Source organism: Petaurus breviceps, unplaced genomic scaffold, assembly GCF_028583685.1.
Source record: "Petaurus breviceps papuanus isolate PSGF00001 unplaced genomic scaffold, PetGlider_PUasm1.0 79, whole genome shotgun sequence".
NCBI lineage: Eukaryota > Metazoa > Chordata > Mammalia > Diprotodontia > Petauridae > Petaurus > Petaurus breviceps.
This window is the reverse complement of record NW_027186523.1, coordinates 32,645,716-32,665,854: the sequence shown is the minus strand read 5'-3', so window position 1 is coordinate 32,665,854 and position 20,139 is coordinate 32,645,716. Positions and strand designations below refer to the sequence as shown.

Here is a 20,139-nt window from a genome sequence, read left to right as displayed (position 1 = left end):
GCTACTCTCCAAACTTCCCTGCTCATCTGTGCCTTCCTTTGAACCACCCTGTATTCTCTTTTGTGGGTATTTTACAATTTTTGTGACCCTCCTTTTTTTTGGCATCATTTTTCCTAGCCACTTCTTTTCAATCTTCTCCCAATTAAAAACCAGGAAGAAAAAAATAAAGCTTGTAACAAAAAAGTACAGTCAAATAAAGCTTATGCATTCCATGGCCATGTCCAAATGTATGTATCTTTCTAGACCTTACATTCATCATGTCTCTGTGAGGAACTAAATAACGTGTTTCCTCATGGGTCCTCAGCAGACATGGTTGGTCATTGCTTTATCAGAGTTCTTAAATCTTTCACAGCTGAGTTTTTTGTTTGTTTGTTTGTTTGTTTTTACAATGCTGTTATCCTAGTATAAATTGTTCCCCTGAGTCTGTTCACTTAATTCTGCATTAGCTCACACTAGCTAGGTTTCTTTGAAATTATCACTTTTATCATTTCTTATGACAAGATGATATTCCAAAACATTCATATGCCACAATTTATCTATTCCCCAAATGAAATGTACCCCTTAGACTCTAGTTTTTTTAGATTTTTTTAATTCTCACTTATTTCTCTACTGAGTTTGAGATATTTCTATATGAAACTGCGTGTGTATGTGTGTGTGTAACCCTCCTTTGACCATTTTACAAAAGAGTGAGGTTCACGCGATCTAACTTTTCCTCCAAATTTGTGTATTTTTCCCACACCACATTTATGAGAAATAACAAATTCTAACCTCATCCTTCTCCTTGGCACACACTTCTAATTTCTCAAATTTAGCTCTCTAGATTTCTCTGGACTCTTGTGTTTATATTTTAAATTAACACTTAGCTTTGGGATTTTTCTTTATCAGAAATGCTTGGAGAATTTTTGTTCCATTAAAGTCCCACTTCTCAATGCCACCATTCTATATTTAACTTTGCAGGTTATTGTTCTTAGATATAAGCATTTCTCTTTTGCATTTTACAATATTGTATTCTAACATCTCCTATCATTCATAGTAGAAGCTGACAGATCTTGTGTGTTCCTGATTGTGATTCCTTTGTCTTTAAAATGCTTCTTTCTGGATACTTGAAATATTTTTTTCTTTTCTGTTGGAGCTCTGATATTCCTGGTCTTTTCTTTTTGGGGATCCTTCTATCTTTACTTTGCCCTCTAATTCTGATAGATATGGGTAATTTTCATTTATTATTTCTTTAAATATGTTAAATAATTAATCACTGTTTTCAATGGTTCTTGTAGTTCTTAAACTATTTATCCTTGACTTGTTTTTAGTCTAGTGTTTGAATATCAAATATCTTATATATTCTTCTACTTTTTAATATTTTCATTTTGTTGTAATATTTCTTGCTATCTCATGTAATCATTGATTTATATTTGGCCTATTCTAGTTTTCAGGTGTTCCATTTTTGGGTTAAGGTTTACTCTTTTCTGAGCTAATCCTCCTTCCAGTTCTTCCTTCCAGAGATTTTATGTTTTTTTTAATCTCTTATTTTACTTTTTATAGATACTCATGTAATTTTTATGGAAAATACATTTCTTCCTTTGAATCTCTGCTTACAGTTGTTTCAGAGATGCTCTCTCATTCTTGAATGGACTCTGAGTCATCCTTAGAACTACCATAATGTTTTAAATTGATTAGTGTCTACTTTGGTTTACTCATCTCTCTAATTCCCAAATTGGAGCTTTGTCTCAGGGACAAACTCTGTTTCCTGTTGTACTTTCTGATGGGTTTTTCCAGCCCTACATAATCTTGCCCTGGAACACTTGGGTTCCTGCACTGACCTTCACCTTCCATGATAGATTCCCATCTCCTGTGTCTTTGAGACTCTGAGAGTTGGATCAGCAGGATCCTATATGACTTCTCAAGACATTGTGCTATACATGTCAGAGACCCTGGGTACTTGGGATGTCATCATCAAAGGGTTGCTGCACACCATTGGTCACTGCCTCTCCTTCTAGTTTTCAGCATCCCCACTGTGGGTTTACAACCACCATGGAGTGTTCCAAATACACTGAGCCTTTCTAAGAGAAGCATTCAGCTCTATTACATTCAGCCACAGATCCCTGTGGACTATGACCATCTCTGTGCTCAAAGGCTGCCATCTTTTTTGCTTAAGGTGGTATTAACTACGTGGCAGCTTCTTCCTTCGGTCCATTAGCTTCTGACCAACTTTTTCCATAGCTCAGGAATGAAAGAGATAACTTGCTATTGTTTCTTCTCATTGAATTTCTTGATCATCATTTAGTCTACTGCAAATTTCAGGTATTTACTGGGAGTAGGAATAGCTAGATCCCAATTAGGGCAAATATTGAATCCCATGAAATAGCCACATTATTTGAATTCAGAATTATGATTGTATGTAAAATATAGTCATTGTTTCCAACTCAATAGAAATGTTCAATGTAAAATTTTTAAAATAAGTTTTCTCATGTTTGCTAATATAATATAATAATAAAAGATAAGAAAAATACATTCTGGCTCAAGTTTATTATAAAATAATATAGTAGTTATCAAAAGCAAAATTAAAAACATTTAAAATTACTAAATATCCCACTTAAAAATAAGCCTACATTTAGGATATGATGAAAACATCATCATTGTAATTTAAAATATTTGAGCAGTGTAGACTGAAGTAGACTTCTCCTTCTGTGAATCTTCACACATATGTTGATCAGTACAGATCAGTTTATCTGTAAATTTGCATGATCAACTCATACACAAGTATAGTTTAATGACCTGGGGCATTATCTAAGATCAGTAATGCTGTCTGACAATGTAATATTGTCATCCTTGCGATACTTTGCAACAGCTGGGCTAAAATGATGTGAGAACCCATCTTTGAGAACTGCTTTCATCACCCATGCTTATTACTTAGCCACCAAAGAACTAGAAGTGATCAGTGGCTATAGCTTCTCAAAGTACAAGGATTGGAAGACTGATGAGCAAACTTCAGTTTTAAACTAAAATCTCTTTTGCGTTACCTTCCTAAAAAATTATCAGTGACCTTAGACACTTTAAGTCAAGTTTGAGGTGTTTTTTTTCCTTAAAATGTAAATTCTGAAAGCCTACCTTTTCCAGAATGAGACTATTCCATCCACATGAAGAAAATTGTTGATCAGCATATCTGCCTTCTTCAACTATTTTCTCCAAAGCAACATCCCAGAGTGTCTTCATCTGTAGCGACCATCTTTGGTCATTTTAACATTATTCAGTTGAGCTCAGTTTTTTAAAGTGATCAAACCATTTGGTATTTTCAGAAGAAATGTCCTCATTCTCTACTTAATTTCCATTTTCTTTCACTGTCTTAAACTTGAGGCATGTATCTGAATAGCTGCTCTGCATTTTTTATTGCAATCTTCAATAAATACTACTAAAAGACACTCCATCTTTATCCCTAGACATTTCTTTGGCTTGTAGTTGTTTGCAAACCACAAGAAGCTGGCACAGATTTGCTTTTTTCTTTTATTTTGCCTGCATTTTTAATAATCTGTATTGTCAGGTAAGTCCACATCTTGTCCTATCTTAGAATTACTGTGACCATATTCATGCCTTTCAATTATATCAATTTTTTTTGCTATAATGGAACAACAGACATTTTCTCTCTCTTTCTACACTATTATTGTTTTTGTCTCAGGTATTCTTTCTCTTTTTTGCATTTTGTTACGGATTCTTCTTCAGAAATCTTTACACAACTGTTGTGAATATGGCACCAGGTAGCACATTGTTTCCAAGCATGACAATAAGCAAGTGCAGATTTATAATATGGCAGTTTGGGAAGGCCCTAGGCCAGCTCATACACTTTGTAGTGACTGGACTTTGACCTGCATTAAATGTAATGTGGCAACATTTTATAACTCACACTAAATCCAATCTCCCATTTGACTTAGCTCTGTGCAGGAGCTGGGTAGCCTGCCTTTATTTGGGCAGCCATCTTTATCAGACTGCCAGCCCCTTCTTATTTTCATGCTCACATAGTTATACGTTTTTGCTTTATGGACTGGGCATTGAGGCAGGCAGGAAACAAAGTGGACAGAGCAAAAGACTAGAAGCCAGGAAGACTTGAATTCAAATTTTGTCTCCCACACTTACTAGCTGTGTGACCTTAGACAAGTCTCTTACTCTTTCCAGTCACAGCTTCCTCATTTGTAAAATGAGAATGTTGGACTTTGTGGCCTCTAAGATCTCTTAGCTCTAAATCTATGCCCCTCTGATCACTGTAAAGCATCACCAGAGTTAGAAATATTGTGGAGTAACCCTAAAAGTACCTAAAATACAAACACAAGCAGAATGCTTTTTGCTGTTTAGTCATTTTGGCTGTGTCCAATTCTTCATGACCCTTTTGGGGGTTTTCTTGGTAAAGATTCTAGAGGGGCTTGCCTTTCCTTCTCCAGCTCATTTTACAGATGAAGGAAACTGAGGCAAATAGGGTTAAGTTGTTTTCCCAGGGTCACACAACTAATAAGTGTCTGAGGCCAGATTTGAACTCATGAAGATGAGTCTTCCTAACTTCAGGCGTGGCACTCTATCCACTGTACCACCTCGCTGCCCACTTACCAGTTTTCAAAAGGTAGAAAGTCAAAGATGGCCATACAAATAGATTATTTCCTAACTTCTAGTTAATATGCTTTACCTTGAGAAAGATGATGTGAGCTATATGGCATTCTCCTGAGATAAGTTGTGAGTAGACATCCTGTCTCTACACAGCAGCTGTAGGCAATCTATCTAGGGATTTCACACCAACTTTAAAAATAAAGAATGTATTTGAACCTCAGAGTTCTACAAGATAAAACTGGTAATCGGAAAGAACATTACCTTTTTAACATGAAACACATTTTAGCAAGTATGTAACTGTTTAAAATGATCATTAATAACAAATTCAGATGCATAATAAATTAGGTCAATAGAGAGGTCATAATAAGTTAATAGATTGTTGGACCACACAGTTAAAATTTATCCCTAATAAATTTGGACACAGAATAATTTAGTCAAAGGTTAATAATGTTGGAGCTGAGGGGGTCATTAGAGATCATATAGTTCAGCCTTCTAATTATATGGGGAAACTGAGGTCCAGAGAGGCTATGACTTGTCCAGGGTCACAAAGGTAATTAATGGCAGACCTAAACTAGGATCTTGATTTCTAATCCAGAGTTATTTTTGCATGGATATCTAAGGGGATTAAAAAGAGATTATTAGCAATATAGTTATATCTGATACATGCAGAATATCTTGTGGTTAAAGTAACTGATGAAAATTTGAACTTAGCCATGAATTAAATTTTGTGTGTTCAATTTCTTGCAGGTGGAACCGAATAACGATCCCCCTCCCTAATGCAGCACTCACCAAGGACACCAGGATTCGCTGGAGACAAATGGGCCCGATCCTTGGAAACATGTGGGCGATTGATAATAGTTAGTATTTATGCCTATTATAATCACATACCATTGATGTAAACTCTTCCTGCACTTGTTAGTTCAGCACAGACTTCATCACATTTGGAAGTTATAGGCCTGCGATTCATTAAACACTCTTTCTTCCTTTGTGTCTATGCTTTCTGTTAGGAAGCCCAGGGATGAGCAATCAGAAAAGGCAGTGGCGTCAGCAATAAAAGGTCCTGGTATTTTGCAACATACATAATTAAAATGTTTTTAAAGTCCCAAAACTCAAACTCGCGGGCTTGATGACAAGGGATAGCCTAACATTCCCTTCAAGTGTTTACATCGAATTAACATAAATATATTCCACGCTGTGCTATTAAAATAAGGCCTATTCTTCTCTTAGTGGCTGCCACAACATCTGGGATGCTTATATGCTAAACACAGAAGACCTTCATAAAGAAACACCATCACTATAACAAAATGCAAAGCCTAAATGATTCATGAGAGTGTAAATATGCCATCTATACTATCTGCAACGTCTCTCACAAATGTCCTTTCCTTTCTATTCCCATGCCCACCACTCCAATGTAGACCAGCTGTGCTATTGCAATAGACTCTTAATAGGACTTCCTGCCTCCCCTCCCACAACCCCTCCAATCCTTCCTTAATATTTCCACCAGACTTCTCTTTCTCATGTACAGTTCTGGTCTCACCACGAAATTCAGCCTTCAGTAGCTCCCAACTAAAGCTTAATCTTTTCCTAGCATCCCACAATGTAATGTTAACTTACATTCCCCACTTTCTCTAATATTGCTTCCCATCATTCATTTTGTGTTTCAAGCAAATTGAACCGATCTCTGGCCTCCAAATACATGTTGCACTACCTTGCCTCCATACCTTGGCTCATGTTTTTACCTATGCTTGAAACATCCATGTTCCAGTCTTTACCTGTTGCATTTCTGCTTGTCTTTTAAAGTCCAGTTCCAATGCTTCCTCTACCATTAAGCCTTTTCTGATTGGTAACAACCTTCACCCTCAGGGCTCTCATAGTACATGGTTTCACAACTCTCTAATGCATTAACCAAGTACTAGTGTGTTTTAGTTATCTATGTATGCTTCTGACCCCCTTACTAGAATATAAACTCCATGAGACTGACAGCCTTTTCTTAGCCAAATTTTTTATGGCACAGTGTGCTGCATGCCTTAGACACAAGATAAATGCTTGTTGAATTGAATTGAATTTGGGGACCTCTCTGAAGATGAATTTATTAAAATATATGAAATTCCAAATACAGAAAAGTCAAGGTAACTCATTGGGGAAGATCTTGTAATGAGTGTCCTGCTTATAGTCAGTATTTGTTAAGTACCTAATCTGCCCCCAATGTTCTATGCATTGTCACTGTAAGTTGAAACAAATGAAATGTAGGTAATAGTGTTGCCTTAATGCAAACCTGGAAGCAGGGAATATTAAATTCTATTCTCAACCAAGGCACGGCACTGCCTCAGGGCTCAACCTAAGCAATTCCCTGCAAATAACAACAATAACCAACTCTCTGTCTTATCTGTAAGATGGAGAACATGACACTTTCCCCCTTCAGGGACTCTGTGAGAATTCACTAATGAATGATTCCTTTTTCCTTCCTTATTCCTTCTGATTTGGAGTCCTTTCTGAAAATAGAAAATTATATGTTGGAATAATATAATTGTGAAGAAAAGCAAATTGGTAGATGTCAGTGGATGTCAGAATTTTGTTAGGGATATATACACATAAAAGCATATGGGTATATGTGTGTATACACAGACGTGTGTGTGTATTCTATTATTATGAAGTCAGATTCAGTATCTATGTTGCTTAATTACAATTTACTTATAGAATTTTGAAGTTTACAAAGCACTATCCTTATAATGATGCTGTAAAACAGGTTATGCAAGAATTCTGACTTCAGTTTTACAAGCAGGGAGACAGAAATTCAGGGAGAAATGAGATTGAAACCCAGATGTTGACTCTAGGTCTAAATTTTTTCTGGATTGCCACATTGCCTCTCTTTTTTTATAAGGAAAGAAACTTCCTACAAATAGCAAAACAACCATATTGGTATCTAAAACTAGCGTCTAGCTTACAAAGAGGAAAAATCCACTTGTTTGTTAATAAGTTTGGGATAAATTTGTTGTCATTCTTCTGGGAGAAAAAAGATGAGACTGGTGATACAGGGGGAAAATACACTTTTTTCTTCCATTCCCTCAAAAAATAAAAAATTATTTGTTCATCATCAAAAAAATCTGCAACCTAAAATGATTCTTTAATCCATTAAAACTCTTGTTTAAAAAATTGTGGTGACAAAGAACACTTTTCTTAAAACTAAACTTTAGTTACTGCCTTGGAGGTATTCACTTTTTCATTCTGATAGAAACTTTTTAAACACTAGAATCAGTGACTTTTTAAACTCTGTATGCCCACTTTAGTAGGTTTGGGGAACTACCTGGTGTCACCTCTAGGCTGTGCTGAACTACACAACAAATTAGCCCATCTAAAAACCATAAGACATATATGCCTTATGTCACTGAATTAGATTTTCTCTGGGGAGAAAAATGTTAACCATTTACATACTGAAAATGATTATTTCCTTGGCTTCACTTTCCTGAGTACTAATTAGATATATTCTGTAGTCCATTGCAGCAGCCAAGGGCTACTTATGCTTCATATAAGTACTATATTTGTCATCAGCTTCATCCATCCAAAAAGCAAGTACAAAAACTTATGCCAGTGTTTTGTCAATCCCACTCTATCCTGAGGCAAGGCCAAGGTAGGACCATACCATTAACAAGGCTCAAAAGTCTTTTTTAGCAAAGGTTGGGAAATGAGAAAAGGCAAAAGCTGGAAGATTCACATTTAGGAAATATACAGGCAGAATGGCCAGACTTCAACTGTGAACTTCCAATTAGCAGTGGGTGATACGGGATGCTCAGCTACCAGGTATGCTAGGTCCAGAAGAAAAAGGTTTTGCCTAGACAAGAAGCAGAAAGTGGTACCAGATTCAAGCAAACCTTGAAGAGCAGGTAAAAAATAAACAAAAAAGCATAGTCTTGGGGTTAGGCTTGGGTTTGATACTGAGAAAACAAAAAGCATCCAAGTTTTATGTAGAGTTTGTAACTTACAGCCTTATTTCTTATAGACACTGGTGTGTTCCTAGTTCCCAATGTTGAGAAGCAACATGATGTCATGTATAGAGGGCACGGCATTTGGGAGGGAGTAAGACACAGCTAAAATCTCAGCTGAGATACTAACTAGCTCTGTGGCACTTAGCAAGTGACTTCACTTCTCTTTAGCTCAGTTTTCTGAGGAAGTTGGACTTAATGACCTCCAAAGTACCAAATTCAAAAAAGAACCATTGAATTTATGATCTGAATTTTAATTTGAACCTTCACATAATCAGTGGAATACTGTGACTGAAAAACAGAATATATTATGTCAACATCCTTGGGGCAGTGGGTGTTTTTAAACCCTTCAAAAGATTTGTTATTCTCCCCAAGTTGATTAATATTCAGAAATATATTTAAGAATAGTAACTAATTTGTTGGCCAATTGTGATCATATATTGAGTTGGAAATTTCAAGAAAATCTATCTCTTCTTGATCCTTTGCTGACATGTCCAGATGCTCCTTTGTAGCATTCTTCTTCTCCCCAAGAAAAAATATAATCCTTATAAAAATATAGTGACTAGTAATAAAAAACATATTTTGTTCTAAGTAGTTTGGGGGAAATAGATTGTACAAAGGAGAGTCAAAATCAAAAGTGTCTTCTACTCTATGCAATGTATATCAAAATCTTGAAAACATTGTCGGTGAACTCTAGCAAGTTTGTAACCTAAACAATTAACTTGTCATAGAACATACCATATGTCACTTTCAGTTTCCCTGAACTTCCACAAATAGGGGCCATATTCTATACATATAAAGTACAATACTTCAGATTTCTGTTTTGTAAAATTATTCCACATGTGGGTGATGGTTTTAGGTTTTCCAATAATATAGCCTTTATTTATACAAACCTTTGTTTTCCTTTGGCAGTTTATATCGGTCCATCATGCCTCAAATTTTGCTCTGGAAGAGGACAATGTACTCGAAATGGCTGCAAGTAAGCACACTAATGATATTTATAGGTTTTAAAAAAAAACATGTAATTTATGTTGCCAGTCAGAAATTGGTATGCTTTTTCAGGTTACATTGGTTGGGTTCTACCAAGGACAAATGCAAACTCTGTTGAACATAAATTCACTGCTATAAAATTATTATTACTATGTATTCTTTGTAAGTGGAGGTGTGTTTCATAGTTTTCTATATGCTAAATCTAAAAAAAATTAGCCAAGTATTCCTTTTTATAATCTAATGAATTTCAGATACTTTTCACTGTACTTACCACATACTAATTCAAAGCATTATGTTGTCCTTCTGTTAACTTGGGTCATTCTTTGAGTGTTCTTGAGTCATTTTTAAAAATTAATATGAAAGTGTTTTCTAAATTAGCTGCAAAACAACCACTTACTCATGTATCCAGAAAACAAAATAATTCAGGATGGACCTAACAGGTGTAATTTGGCAACTCTAATGAGAAAATAAATATTTTGTCTCATCTGTAAGTCCTTTTTGCTTTCAAGGAAACTTGTTTGTGGATCTTCTAATATATTTTCTGCTTTCATACAGTTTTTTAATTAGTTTAGTTTCTTAATCTTTTATGTAAATAATATGTGAAGTGGCTTAAATGTATAGAAGAAGAAAGTTTAGCAGTTGATGTTGATAATGATAAAAGCAAAATAAAATCTTACAAATCTAGAATTTTTTAAAGATTATTCTAAAGTACAGTAGGGGGAATACTATAAATGCTATATATTAGCAAATAATAGCTAGCATTTATATAGTGCTTTAAAGTCTGTGAAGCACTTCACATACATTATTTTTTTATTTTATCCTCACAGTAACTTTGGGAAGTAGTACCTATTATCCTCATTTTACAGATGAGAAAACTGAGGCTTGGAGGGTTTAAGTGAATTGTGTCCACACAGCTAGTAAGCATATAAAGCAGGATCCAAACTGTGATCTTCCTTAATCTAAGTACAAAACTAGCCGCTATTCCACCTAGCTCTTGTGAGTCATTTTCCCTTTACATTTTTTTGTGATACTGGTTTCTTTAGGAAATTCTTCTGTATTTGCCATATAAACTTTGATGTTTCCTTTGACTGATGATCTCATCAATGTGATATTGCCTGTAGTAATGCAGATTGCAACCTCTATATCACCTCTCAACCTGTGTGACTCTTGTATAAGCCCTTCCAGAAAATCTCCTGAGGTCTGCCCAACATGCTGAACACCTTCTTCTGGCATCAGAGACATTATAATCTAAATAGTAAAAAAAATAATAATAATAATCTAAATAGTAGCACATTAGTAATTTAATGGATAAGCTCCTATGCTCCATATTGGTATTTGAACCAAAGAGAAATATCTATATGCCTCAAATTTGCTTATTAAGTAGTATTTAAGCGATGTGCAGCTGTGTATTAATGCAATGCATAGGGTCAATAAGCATTTGCTAAATTTCTAATTTTTGTATTTGACCTATATACATTTCTATTTTTGTCTATCTGATTATCCATCCTGCTTTGCCTCATCCTCCCTATAGTGAATAATTTAGGGGATATTCATCATGGTCATTCAAGAGCGTCACTGCATGCCTTAGACATGACGTTTATGAGAATGGATAGCCTATGCCAACATTTCAAAATCTTTTCAACCATCCAGCTTCCAATCAAAAAGAGTTCCATTTAAAAGGGAATATTTAAGAATACAATAAGTTACAAAGATGTGAAGAAGGTTTAAGAGCAGACAAGCATGGTTTAATGGAAAGAATGCTAACATTTGAGTCTGAGGACTTGGGTTTGAATCCTGCATCTTGGGCAAATCACTACACCTCTCTTGAGCTCAGTTTCCTCGTGAGTAAAATGAAAGGACTGGATTTGAAGGTATCTCAATTCCTTTCTCATGATAAATCTATGATCATTGGTTTTCAGGAAGAAAAGTAAAATTTGATCCATAATATTTACACCAAATATCATCTTAAATAAATGCCTTGGCAAAAAAAAAAAGCAGATTTCTCACATCTAGACATGATTACTTGAATAATTTTCTCAGGTTTCATTTATATCACACTTCTACATGGTTAATCTCTTCTCCTTTTAAGTTACCTATAATGTAACAAAAATAATCATTTAATATTTTCTTCATTCTGCAATTCCTGAAAAATATTAATTTTATGTCTAAAACTTGATGTTTTATCCAATATGCTAGAAAGTGCTATTTATAAGAAAATATTCATAAAGTAGCATCAATGAATTTTTCCTCAAAAACTTCCATATAGCATTGATTAGATTTTATTAAAATAAATATCAGTGTTAAAATAATTGCTTTAAACAGAAATATGAGTAGTAATTTTAAGTCCTCACTATTTAATCTAATCATTACTATTATATAGTGCTTTGGGTTTTGCAAAATGTTTCCCTAAGACCAACTCTATCAGGTATGTATTCCAAGCACTACTACCCATAAATGAAGAAACTAAGACTCAGGAGACTAATTTTCGCACCCAAGGTTCCATGGCTAGCAAATGTCATAAACACTTGAGATTTTTATCTCTGGCTTCCAAAACCTAAGATACATTAACATAAAATTTCATCACATACAATTCTATTAATTTTATACTCCATTGCTAAATTTCCTTGGATACACTGGAATATTCCTAAATACCCTTCCATCAGATTTCTATTTATAGTGGAAAGGAAAAATGGACTGCCTAAGGTGTCAGCCATACATGTATGCCCACAATCAGCAATATGCTTTTAGATGATTCTGCTATTGTAATTTATTTGATGAGCATGTATTATCCAACTGATGTGTACAAGATGTGGGCACTGTGGAAGCTACAAATATAATAGAATGCAGGATCCATGTCTACCCAGAATGCACTGACAGGGGTGCAAAATGCAAAGTTAGAGGCAGCATGGTATAGTAGAAAGGGTCCTGGATTTGGAATCAAGTGCCCTCTGGTTTCAAATTCAACCCTTGACCTTACTGCACAACCATGGGCAAATTATTTAACCTCTCTCCCTGGTTTCTTCATCTATAAAATGAGGATATCTGTAATCCTTGCCTTATTAGAATTATTATGAAGATCAAATATTACGATATTCATAAAATGCTTTGAAAACTTTAAAGCACACAGGAAATCCAGTTGTGATATAGTGTTGTGAAATGAGTGAATTCAAGGTTCCATGTGAGGTCTGAATAAGAAGGTAATAAATAACTAGGGGCGTCAAAAAATTTCATAGAAGAGGTGGCATTCGAGTTGAATGGGAAATGATTCTAGGTGAAACTTGGAAGGACATTCTAGGAATAGGGAATGGTGTGAGCAAAGGCAGAGAGATAAGAAAGTGAAGTTTTTTTGGAATGGTGGAGTACATGATTGGTGAGATTGTAAGGATAAGTTAATGTCAGATAATGGAGGGACCTGAATGCCAGACAAAATAGTTTGTAATGACTGCTGTCATTTGGGGTGTTTGAGACTATGTAGATTCAGGCAAAATATTCATAGTTTAATTGGAAACTACTCATAATCTTATGACCACCTATGGTATCATTCTTTGGGCACATGCCATAGGATTGAGTTATTGGAGGGGGTGGGGAGGGAGTCAGTTCCTTTTGACTCTGAGATATCTTTTGGATATATAAGTAACTTGAATAGAATCCCACAAAAAGTTACTTTCTGGGGCATCTAGATGGTGCAGTGAATAGAGCACTAGCCCTGGAGTCAGGAAGACCTGAGTTCAAATGTGACCTCAGACACAACGCTTACTAGCAGTGTGACCTTGGGCAAGTCAACCCCAATTGCCCTGCATTCCCCCTTCCAAAAAGACCCCCAAAAAGAGTTACTTTCTTCCAAATTGCATTCTGTAGTAAGCTGAATTATATTGAAATCTCAGCATTCTTATAGGAAAGGCAAAAAAATACCCCCCCAAAATAGTAAAGAAGGTAGTAGCAAATAGAAAAAATATGCAAATGAGTTTCTGGCTAAGAAATATTTCCGTGGTGTTTTGTTGGTTTTGTTGGGTTTTGTTTCGAAATCACAAAACCCATGATTTCATTGGTCTATAGAATTGCCAGTGGGAAACTTAATTTAGCGATGCCTACTGGCCCCTGGTCTGCAACTTATAATATTAGATAGTTGCCTGGGTCACTATGAAGTATAGTAACTTGCTAGTGGTCGCTAGCATTAAGTGTAAGAGGCAGAACTCCATCCCAGGTCTTCTTAATGGCATGCCAATTGTATGTTTACTGCACCACAACTCTCACTTAAAGATAATTCCCTTCAAATCTTTGGTATTCCCACTGTTAAAGTAAAAATACATTTAAGATAATGGTTTCTTGAGTTTGGCTCAAGTGCATAAGTCAGTTCATATAAAAACAGAACATGCCCACAAACACAAGTGTTTGGTGGCATTTTTGTCTTGGAGCTCCACCAACCTGGAATCCTAATTTCTTTTTTTGTTTATTTTTACTTTTTGAAGGACAATTGGGATTAAGTGGCTTGCCAAAGGCCACAAGGCTAGTTTTTGTTGTTTCTTTTGAAGTGTTAAGTGTCTGAGGCAAGATTTGAACTCAGGTCCTCCTGACTCCAGGGCTGGTGCCCTATTCACTGCACCACCTAACTGCCCTGGAATCCTAATTTCTTTTTTTTCCTTCTTTTTTTTTAATCAAATGCTTTATTAACTTCTAGTTTACATCATTCATTTCCGCAAGATTTTTGAGTTACAAAATTTCTCCCTGTTTTTCCCCTACCCACTGCCCCAAAATAGCAATCCTACTACATATCCCCTCCTCCAATCTGCTCTCTCCCATATCTTCTCCCACACTCCCTCCAACTTTCCAGTAGGGTACGGTGGATCTCTATGCCCCAGTGCCTGTATGTCTTATTTCCCAGTTACATGTAAAATAATATTAATAATAGTATATATATATATGTATATATATTTTAAACATTTGATTTTAAAACTTTTAATTCCATATTCAATTCCTTTCTCCCTTGTCACCCACCCTTACTGAGAAGATAAGCAATTCAGTATAGGTTGTACATGTGTAGCTATGCAAAATATTTCTGTAGTGGATATATTGTAAAAGACTGATGATATTTCTCTCCCTCCTATCCCACCTCCCACTTGTTCTATTCTCTACTTTGATCCTGTCCCTTTTCAAAAGTGGGTGCTTACAACTTCCCTCCCCCCCCCAGCCTGCCCTCTCTTCCATCTTCTCCCCTCTCATCCCCTTCCCCCCTAGTCTCCTGTAGGGTGAAATACCCTATTTAGTGTGTACATCATTCCCTCCCTAATCCAAATTCTATGAGAATAAGGTTGACCCATCCCCTTTTGCCTTCCTGTTCTTCCCCTCCATTCTAATCTTTTTTTGCTTTGCTTCTTCTGTATGAGATAGTTTATCCCATTCTTTCTCTCCCCATCTCCTCTCATTACATTCCTCTCTCATCTCTTAATTTCACCTTTTAAGTATCATCCCTTCCTATTCAATTGGTCTTGTGTCCTCTATGTATACCTGTGCATATATATACACATATTCACATATGTATTCATACACCCATATACCCTCCTATATAGACATACACACACACACACTTTTCTATTCCCTTCAACTGTTCTCATGCTGAGAAAAGTTTCATAAGTTACAATTATCTTTTTTCCATGTAGGGATGTAAATAATTCAACTTTGATAAGTTCTTTATGATTTCTTTTTGCTGTTTACCTTCTCATGCTTCTCTTGCTTCTTGTACCTGAATGTCAAATTTTCTATTCAACTCTGGTTTTTTTCATCAAGAATACTTTAAAGTCCTCTATTCTACTTAATGACCATATTTTCCCCTGAAATATGATACTCAGTTTTGCTGGGTAGGTGATTCTTGGTTTTAATCCCAGCTTCTTTGCCCTCTGGAATATCATATTCCAAGCCCTTTGATCCCTCAGTGTAGAAACTGCCAGATCCTGTGTTATCCTGATTGTGTTTCCACAATATTGAAATTGTTTCTTCCTGGCTGCTTGTAATATTTTCTTCTTGATCTGGGAATTCTGGAACTTTACTATAATATTCCTAGGAGTTTTCTTTTGGGGATTTTTTTTCAGGAAGTGATGAGTGGATTCTTTCAACCTCTATTTTGCCCTCTGGTTCTAAAACATTAGGGCAATTTTCCTTAAGAATTTCTTGGATGATTTCTAGGTTCTTTTTTTGATCATGGCTTCCAGGTAGTCCAATAATTTTTAAATTATCTCTCCTGGATCTATTTTCCAGGTCAGTGGTTTTCCCAATGAGATATTTCATATTGCCTGCTATTTTTTTTTCATTTATTTGGATCTGTTTAATAGTATCTTGATTTCTCATAAAGTCACTAGCTTACATTAGCTCCAATCTAATTCTGAAGGAATGATTCTCTTCAGTGAGCTTTTGAGATTCCTTTTCCATCTGGCAAATTTGACTTTTTAAGGCATTCTTTTCCTCATTGCTTTTTTGAGACTCTTTTGCCATTTGAGTTAGTCTATTTTTTAAGGTGTTATTTTCTTCAGTCAGGTTGTTGACTCTAATTTCATAATTTTCTTGCACCATTCTCATTTCTCTTCCTAATTTTTCCTCCACTTATTTGATTTTCAAAATCCTTCTTAAGGTCCTCTGTGGCCTGTAACGAGTTCATATTTTTCTTGGAAGCTTTTGGTGTAGGAGTTCTGACTTCACTGTCTTCTTCCTGTTCCATGCTTTGATCCTTTTTGTCCCCAAAGTAGGAGTGTAAAGTTGGGTTGCTGTTTACTTTTCTTCCCTCATTTGCTCATGTTGCCACTCAATTAGTTGACTTTTGGGCTTTTTGCCACATTAGGACTCTGCTGCCAGACAGGGGAGCTTTGAACCAAATGCTGGGGTTTTCTCAGCTGCTGAAGGTATTATTTGGGCGCCCTCTCTGAAACCTCCACATGCTCTGGCAGACTGGTCACGCACCCCAGGACCTCCACCCTAGACCACAATCCAGATCCAAGCAGCTTAAAGCAAGAGTTATTACCCCTCAGACTGGTCGCTTGGTCCCCCTACAGTCTGCAGGCCAGGAGCTGAAGCTGCCATATGGGCAGCTTGCATGGCCCAGATGCCTCAGCAGCTTCTCACCCCAGGGGCAAAGGCTGACTACTCCCAACTCCTGGATCCCAAAGTCCACACTGCACTGTCCTCTAACTGTGTCCTTAGTATCTATGTGTTGATAATTCTGGAAACCACCATAGCTGCTGGTTATCTGAAGTCCCTCCAGCCAAGGCTGGTCAGGCTCACCCTGAGACTAAAACCTCTGGCTTAGTGTGGGGCCAGGGTTGGCTCCCAGAGCTCTGTGCTGGCCACTTGTTACTCACCTGCCAGGCTGTCTTCAGTAGGAGGTCAGCTTCTCTGTGTCATTTTGTGGGTTCTATAGCTCCAAAGTTTCTTCAGAGTCACCTTTTATGTGAATTGGCGTAAGTAAGAGCTGGAGCCACCCAGAAGTCCTGTTCCTACTCTGCCATCTTGACCGAATTATCTGGAATCCTAATTTCTAATAAAGATATCCACATGGGTTAGCGGTTAGTGTTTTCCCATGAAATTGTTGGTATTCTGTGGATTTTAAAGAGTCAAAAGAGGGAAACTAAAGAAGGGAATGCAATTATATTTTTCAATCCCAAGTAATATGATTTTAACTCCTAAATACTTTCCAAGTTAAAGCATAATCATTACATTTTACCTAGCTGAAAATACACCACTTACATGTAAAATATTATCTACAGACTTTCAATTTTTTGCCAAATATACCACAGAAAGAAGTCTCCTGTTGATAGAATTTATGTAGTTTTGATATTCATCACCCTGAAACAAATTACATACTTTGCAGACTGCACCTTTATTAAGTGATTTCAGGATAGGAGTATACATGAATATAGGTATATATGTAGGAAAATTATGTAGAATTTATTGAAGATGCACAATGAATTATTGTTTTAATCATAACCTTTTTATAGTACTGCTCCACCAAGAATATGTTCTGTTAGGGTATTTACAATCATCAAGACCCTGCTGACTCTTCAGATTCAGAACTCTCTGAAGGCTAAGAAGTTCTACTTACCATTCAATCAAATACTTGACTTTATTCTCCCCAAAGTAGATTCATAAAAATCTCTGAAAAAGCAAAACATTAAATTTGAAAGCAACAAGGTTTGAATATTTAATTTTTTTGTATTTCTCTGACAGGTGTGACCCTGGCTTTTCAGGTCCAGCTTGTGAAATGGCATCCCAAACGTTCCCAATGTTCATCTCTGAAAGCTTTGGAAGTTCTCGGCTCTCCTCTTACCACAACTTTTACTCTATCCGTGGTGCTGAAGTTAGCTTTGGATGTGGTGTCTTAGCCAGTGGAAAGGCATTGGTTTTCAATAAAGATGGGAGGCGTCAGCTCATTACATCCTTTCTTGACAGCTCACAGTCGAGGTGAGCTAAGAAATGAATGACAAAGTGATATAACTAATTTGATTTCCTGATCTATGTATTTTCAAATTTTCTCTTATTTACATAAAATGTCACTTTAACCTTTCTCTAAATCATAATTAAGTTTAGAGACAAAGGTTAATTTGGGGTTAATCCATCCTTTTTTTTTTGTAATTCACATGCTTAACAAATGACTTCAGGGTATTTATTACCAGCCAAATGGAAAAATATGAAACGTTAGCATCAAAAAATGTGTGCCAGAGCCAAGTGCTAATTAATTATTTATGTAGTTTTATTTATTTGACAGCTTGTGGTGGCTGATTATATCCATTCCATGTCTTCCCTTCCCCCAGAATCTAATAAATAATGCAATGTAGTGATGATTGGCACTTAAATGTGTATATGTCATATACACACATTTATGTGTGCATGTATATTTTAATAAATGCAAATAAAACATATGCATTCCTTTTTTACATATCATATTTGCATCTATGTGTGTGTGTGTATATAATATATATATATATATACATATATGTACACACATTCCACACTGGCATTAAAGGGAGGGAAAGTCAGTCACAAAACAGCATAGGAAGCTCATATAAACTTGCCTGGAAGTCGTTTTAAAAGCAGTAATGAATATAATATTTTGAAATGTTTATGTATACTTGCTAATCTACATAAATTAATTTTTACTTAGGTTTCTCCAGTTTACATTAAGACTAGGAAGCAAATCTGTTTTGAGTACATGCAAAGCCCCCAACCAACCAGGAGAAGGTGTTTTATTGCATTATTCTTATGATAATGGAATTACATGGAAACTACTTGAACATTATTCTTATCTCAACTACCATGAACCAAGGTATGTTGGACTAAGTTATAAAAAAGAGATGTAATGATAGAAGTTTCTTTCTGGAATCATAATCTGTAATGATGGACTGCAAATGGACTGCCATTGAGCTTTAGCTAGGACAAAGACTAATGTGTTCTGGAATGATAAATTAACCATGTTTCTTTTAGCAAATTCCATCCTAGTTGAGTTTCTACATTGTGAAGGAAGTGATTATTTGCATTAAAAATGTTTCATTAAGAAAAAGCTGAAATGGGCATAATTGTGAAGTTAAACATATGTACAAAGTAACAGTGAATTTTTCTTTTACAATCAAAATTGAGACAATTGAACATTCAAATATAGACTTAAATTACCAATTTTGTTGAGGTTTTTACTAACTTTATTGATTCTGTTGATGGATAATATAGTTTATGTATTATACTATTTTATATAATAGATTTTAACACGTGGGAAGTGTTTCTATATTATCTGTCATAAGTAGAGGCTAAAAATGTATTTAGAACGCTACCTTTTAGCAACTAAAGCATTGTTGGTAAGAAAGCTGATATTTAAGCATTTCTGGGTCTTTAATTACAGTTCTAGGATGTAAAATTTCCTTGTACCATGACCAAGTATACTTGTACAGAGGTGATTTTGGAGATATTAGGAAGTATTTCTTCACTTTTCAAAATAATATTTCATTAACCTGTTCACAGACACCTGAAGTTCATTTAATAAAGAACAAAATCTTCATTCCAAATTTAGGACTAGGGATTGACACACAAAAACCATTAGGAGAGGTAACATGGTGGCTTAATCCACCACATTAATGAACAAGTGACCACAAATCCTTTTCCAAAAGAACATTTCAGTAAGAGAACTTTACTTGTCCTCTGAAAAAGATGATTATAAATATAGAGAAAGGAGGAAGAAAAAAAGAAAGAGAATAGCCCAGGAGCAAACTTCTACTTTAAAATTTTACTTAGGTCTTGCTTTTATAAATACAATAAAACATTTTTTACTCAAATCAAATAAAGTTGTATCCTGATTGGATGGTTGGATAGATGGATGGATAGATAGATAAATAGATAGATGGACAGACAGACAGACAGATAGATACAATCTAATAGAATTAAGAATACACTGGATACAATAGATTTTTTTTACTCTTTGAAATGAAAAGAATTTGAATCTATATTACCAGTAAGAGTCAAACTGAATTCACCATTGTTTTTTGGGAAAAACATTAGCATGGTATATCTATGATATGTCAGGAATCTAGAAAAATAATAGACAAATATCATA

General features: G+C 35.5%; 1 protein-coding gene across 2 annotated transcripts in view; it reads left to right on the top strand.

The window, feature by feature from the left end:
- LOC138175901 (reelin-like) overlaps nucleotides 1–20,139 on the top strand; it is a 566,655-nt gene that overhangs the window by 361,267 nt on the left and 185,249 nt on the right. For both annotated transcript variants that reach the window (XM_069106558.1, XM_069106557.1), the window contains exons 16-19: nucleotides 5,335–5,444; nucleotides 9,480–9,546; nucleotides 17,769–18,002; nucleotides 18,703–18,864. In XM_069106558.1, coding sequence (XP_068962659.1) covers nucleotides 5,335–5,444; nucleotides 9,480–9,546; nucleotides 17,769–18,002; nucleotides 18,703–18,864 — 573 coding nt within the window. The remainder of the gene's footprint in view (nucleotides 1–5,334; nucleotides 5,445–9,479; nucleotides 9,547–17,768; nucleotides 18,003–18,702; nucleotides 18,865–20,139) is intronic.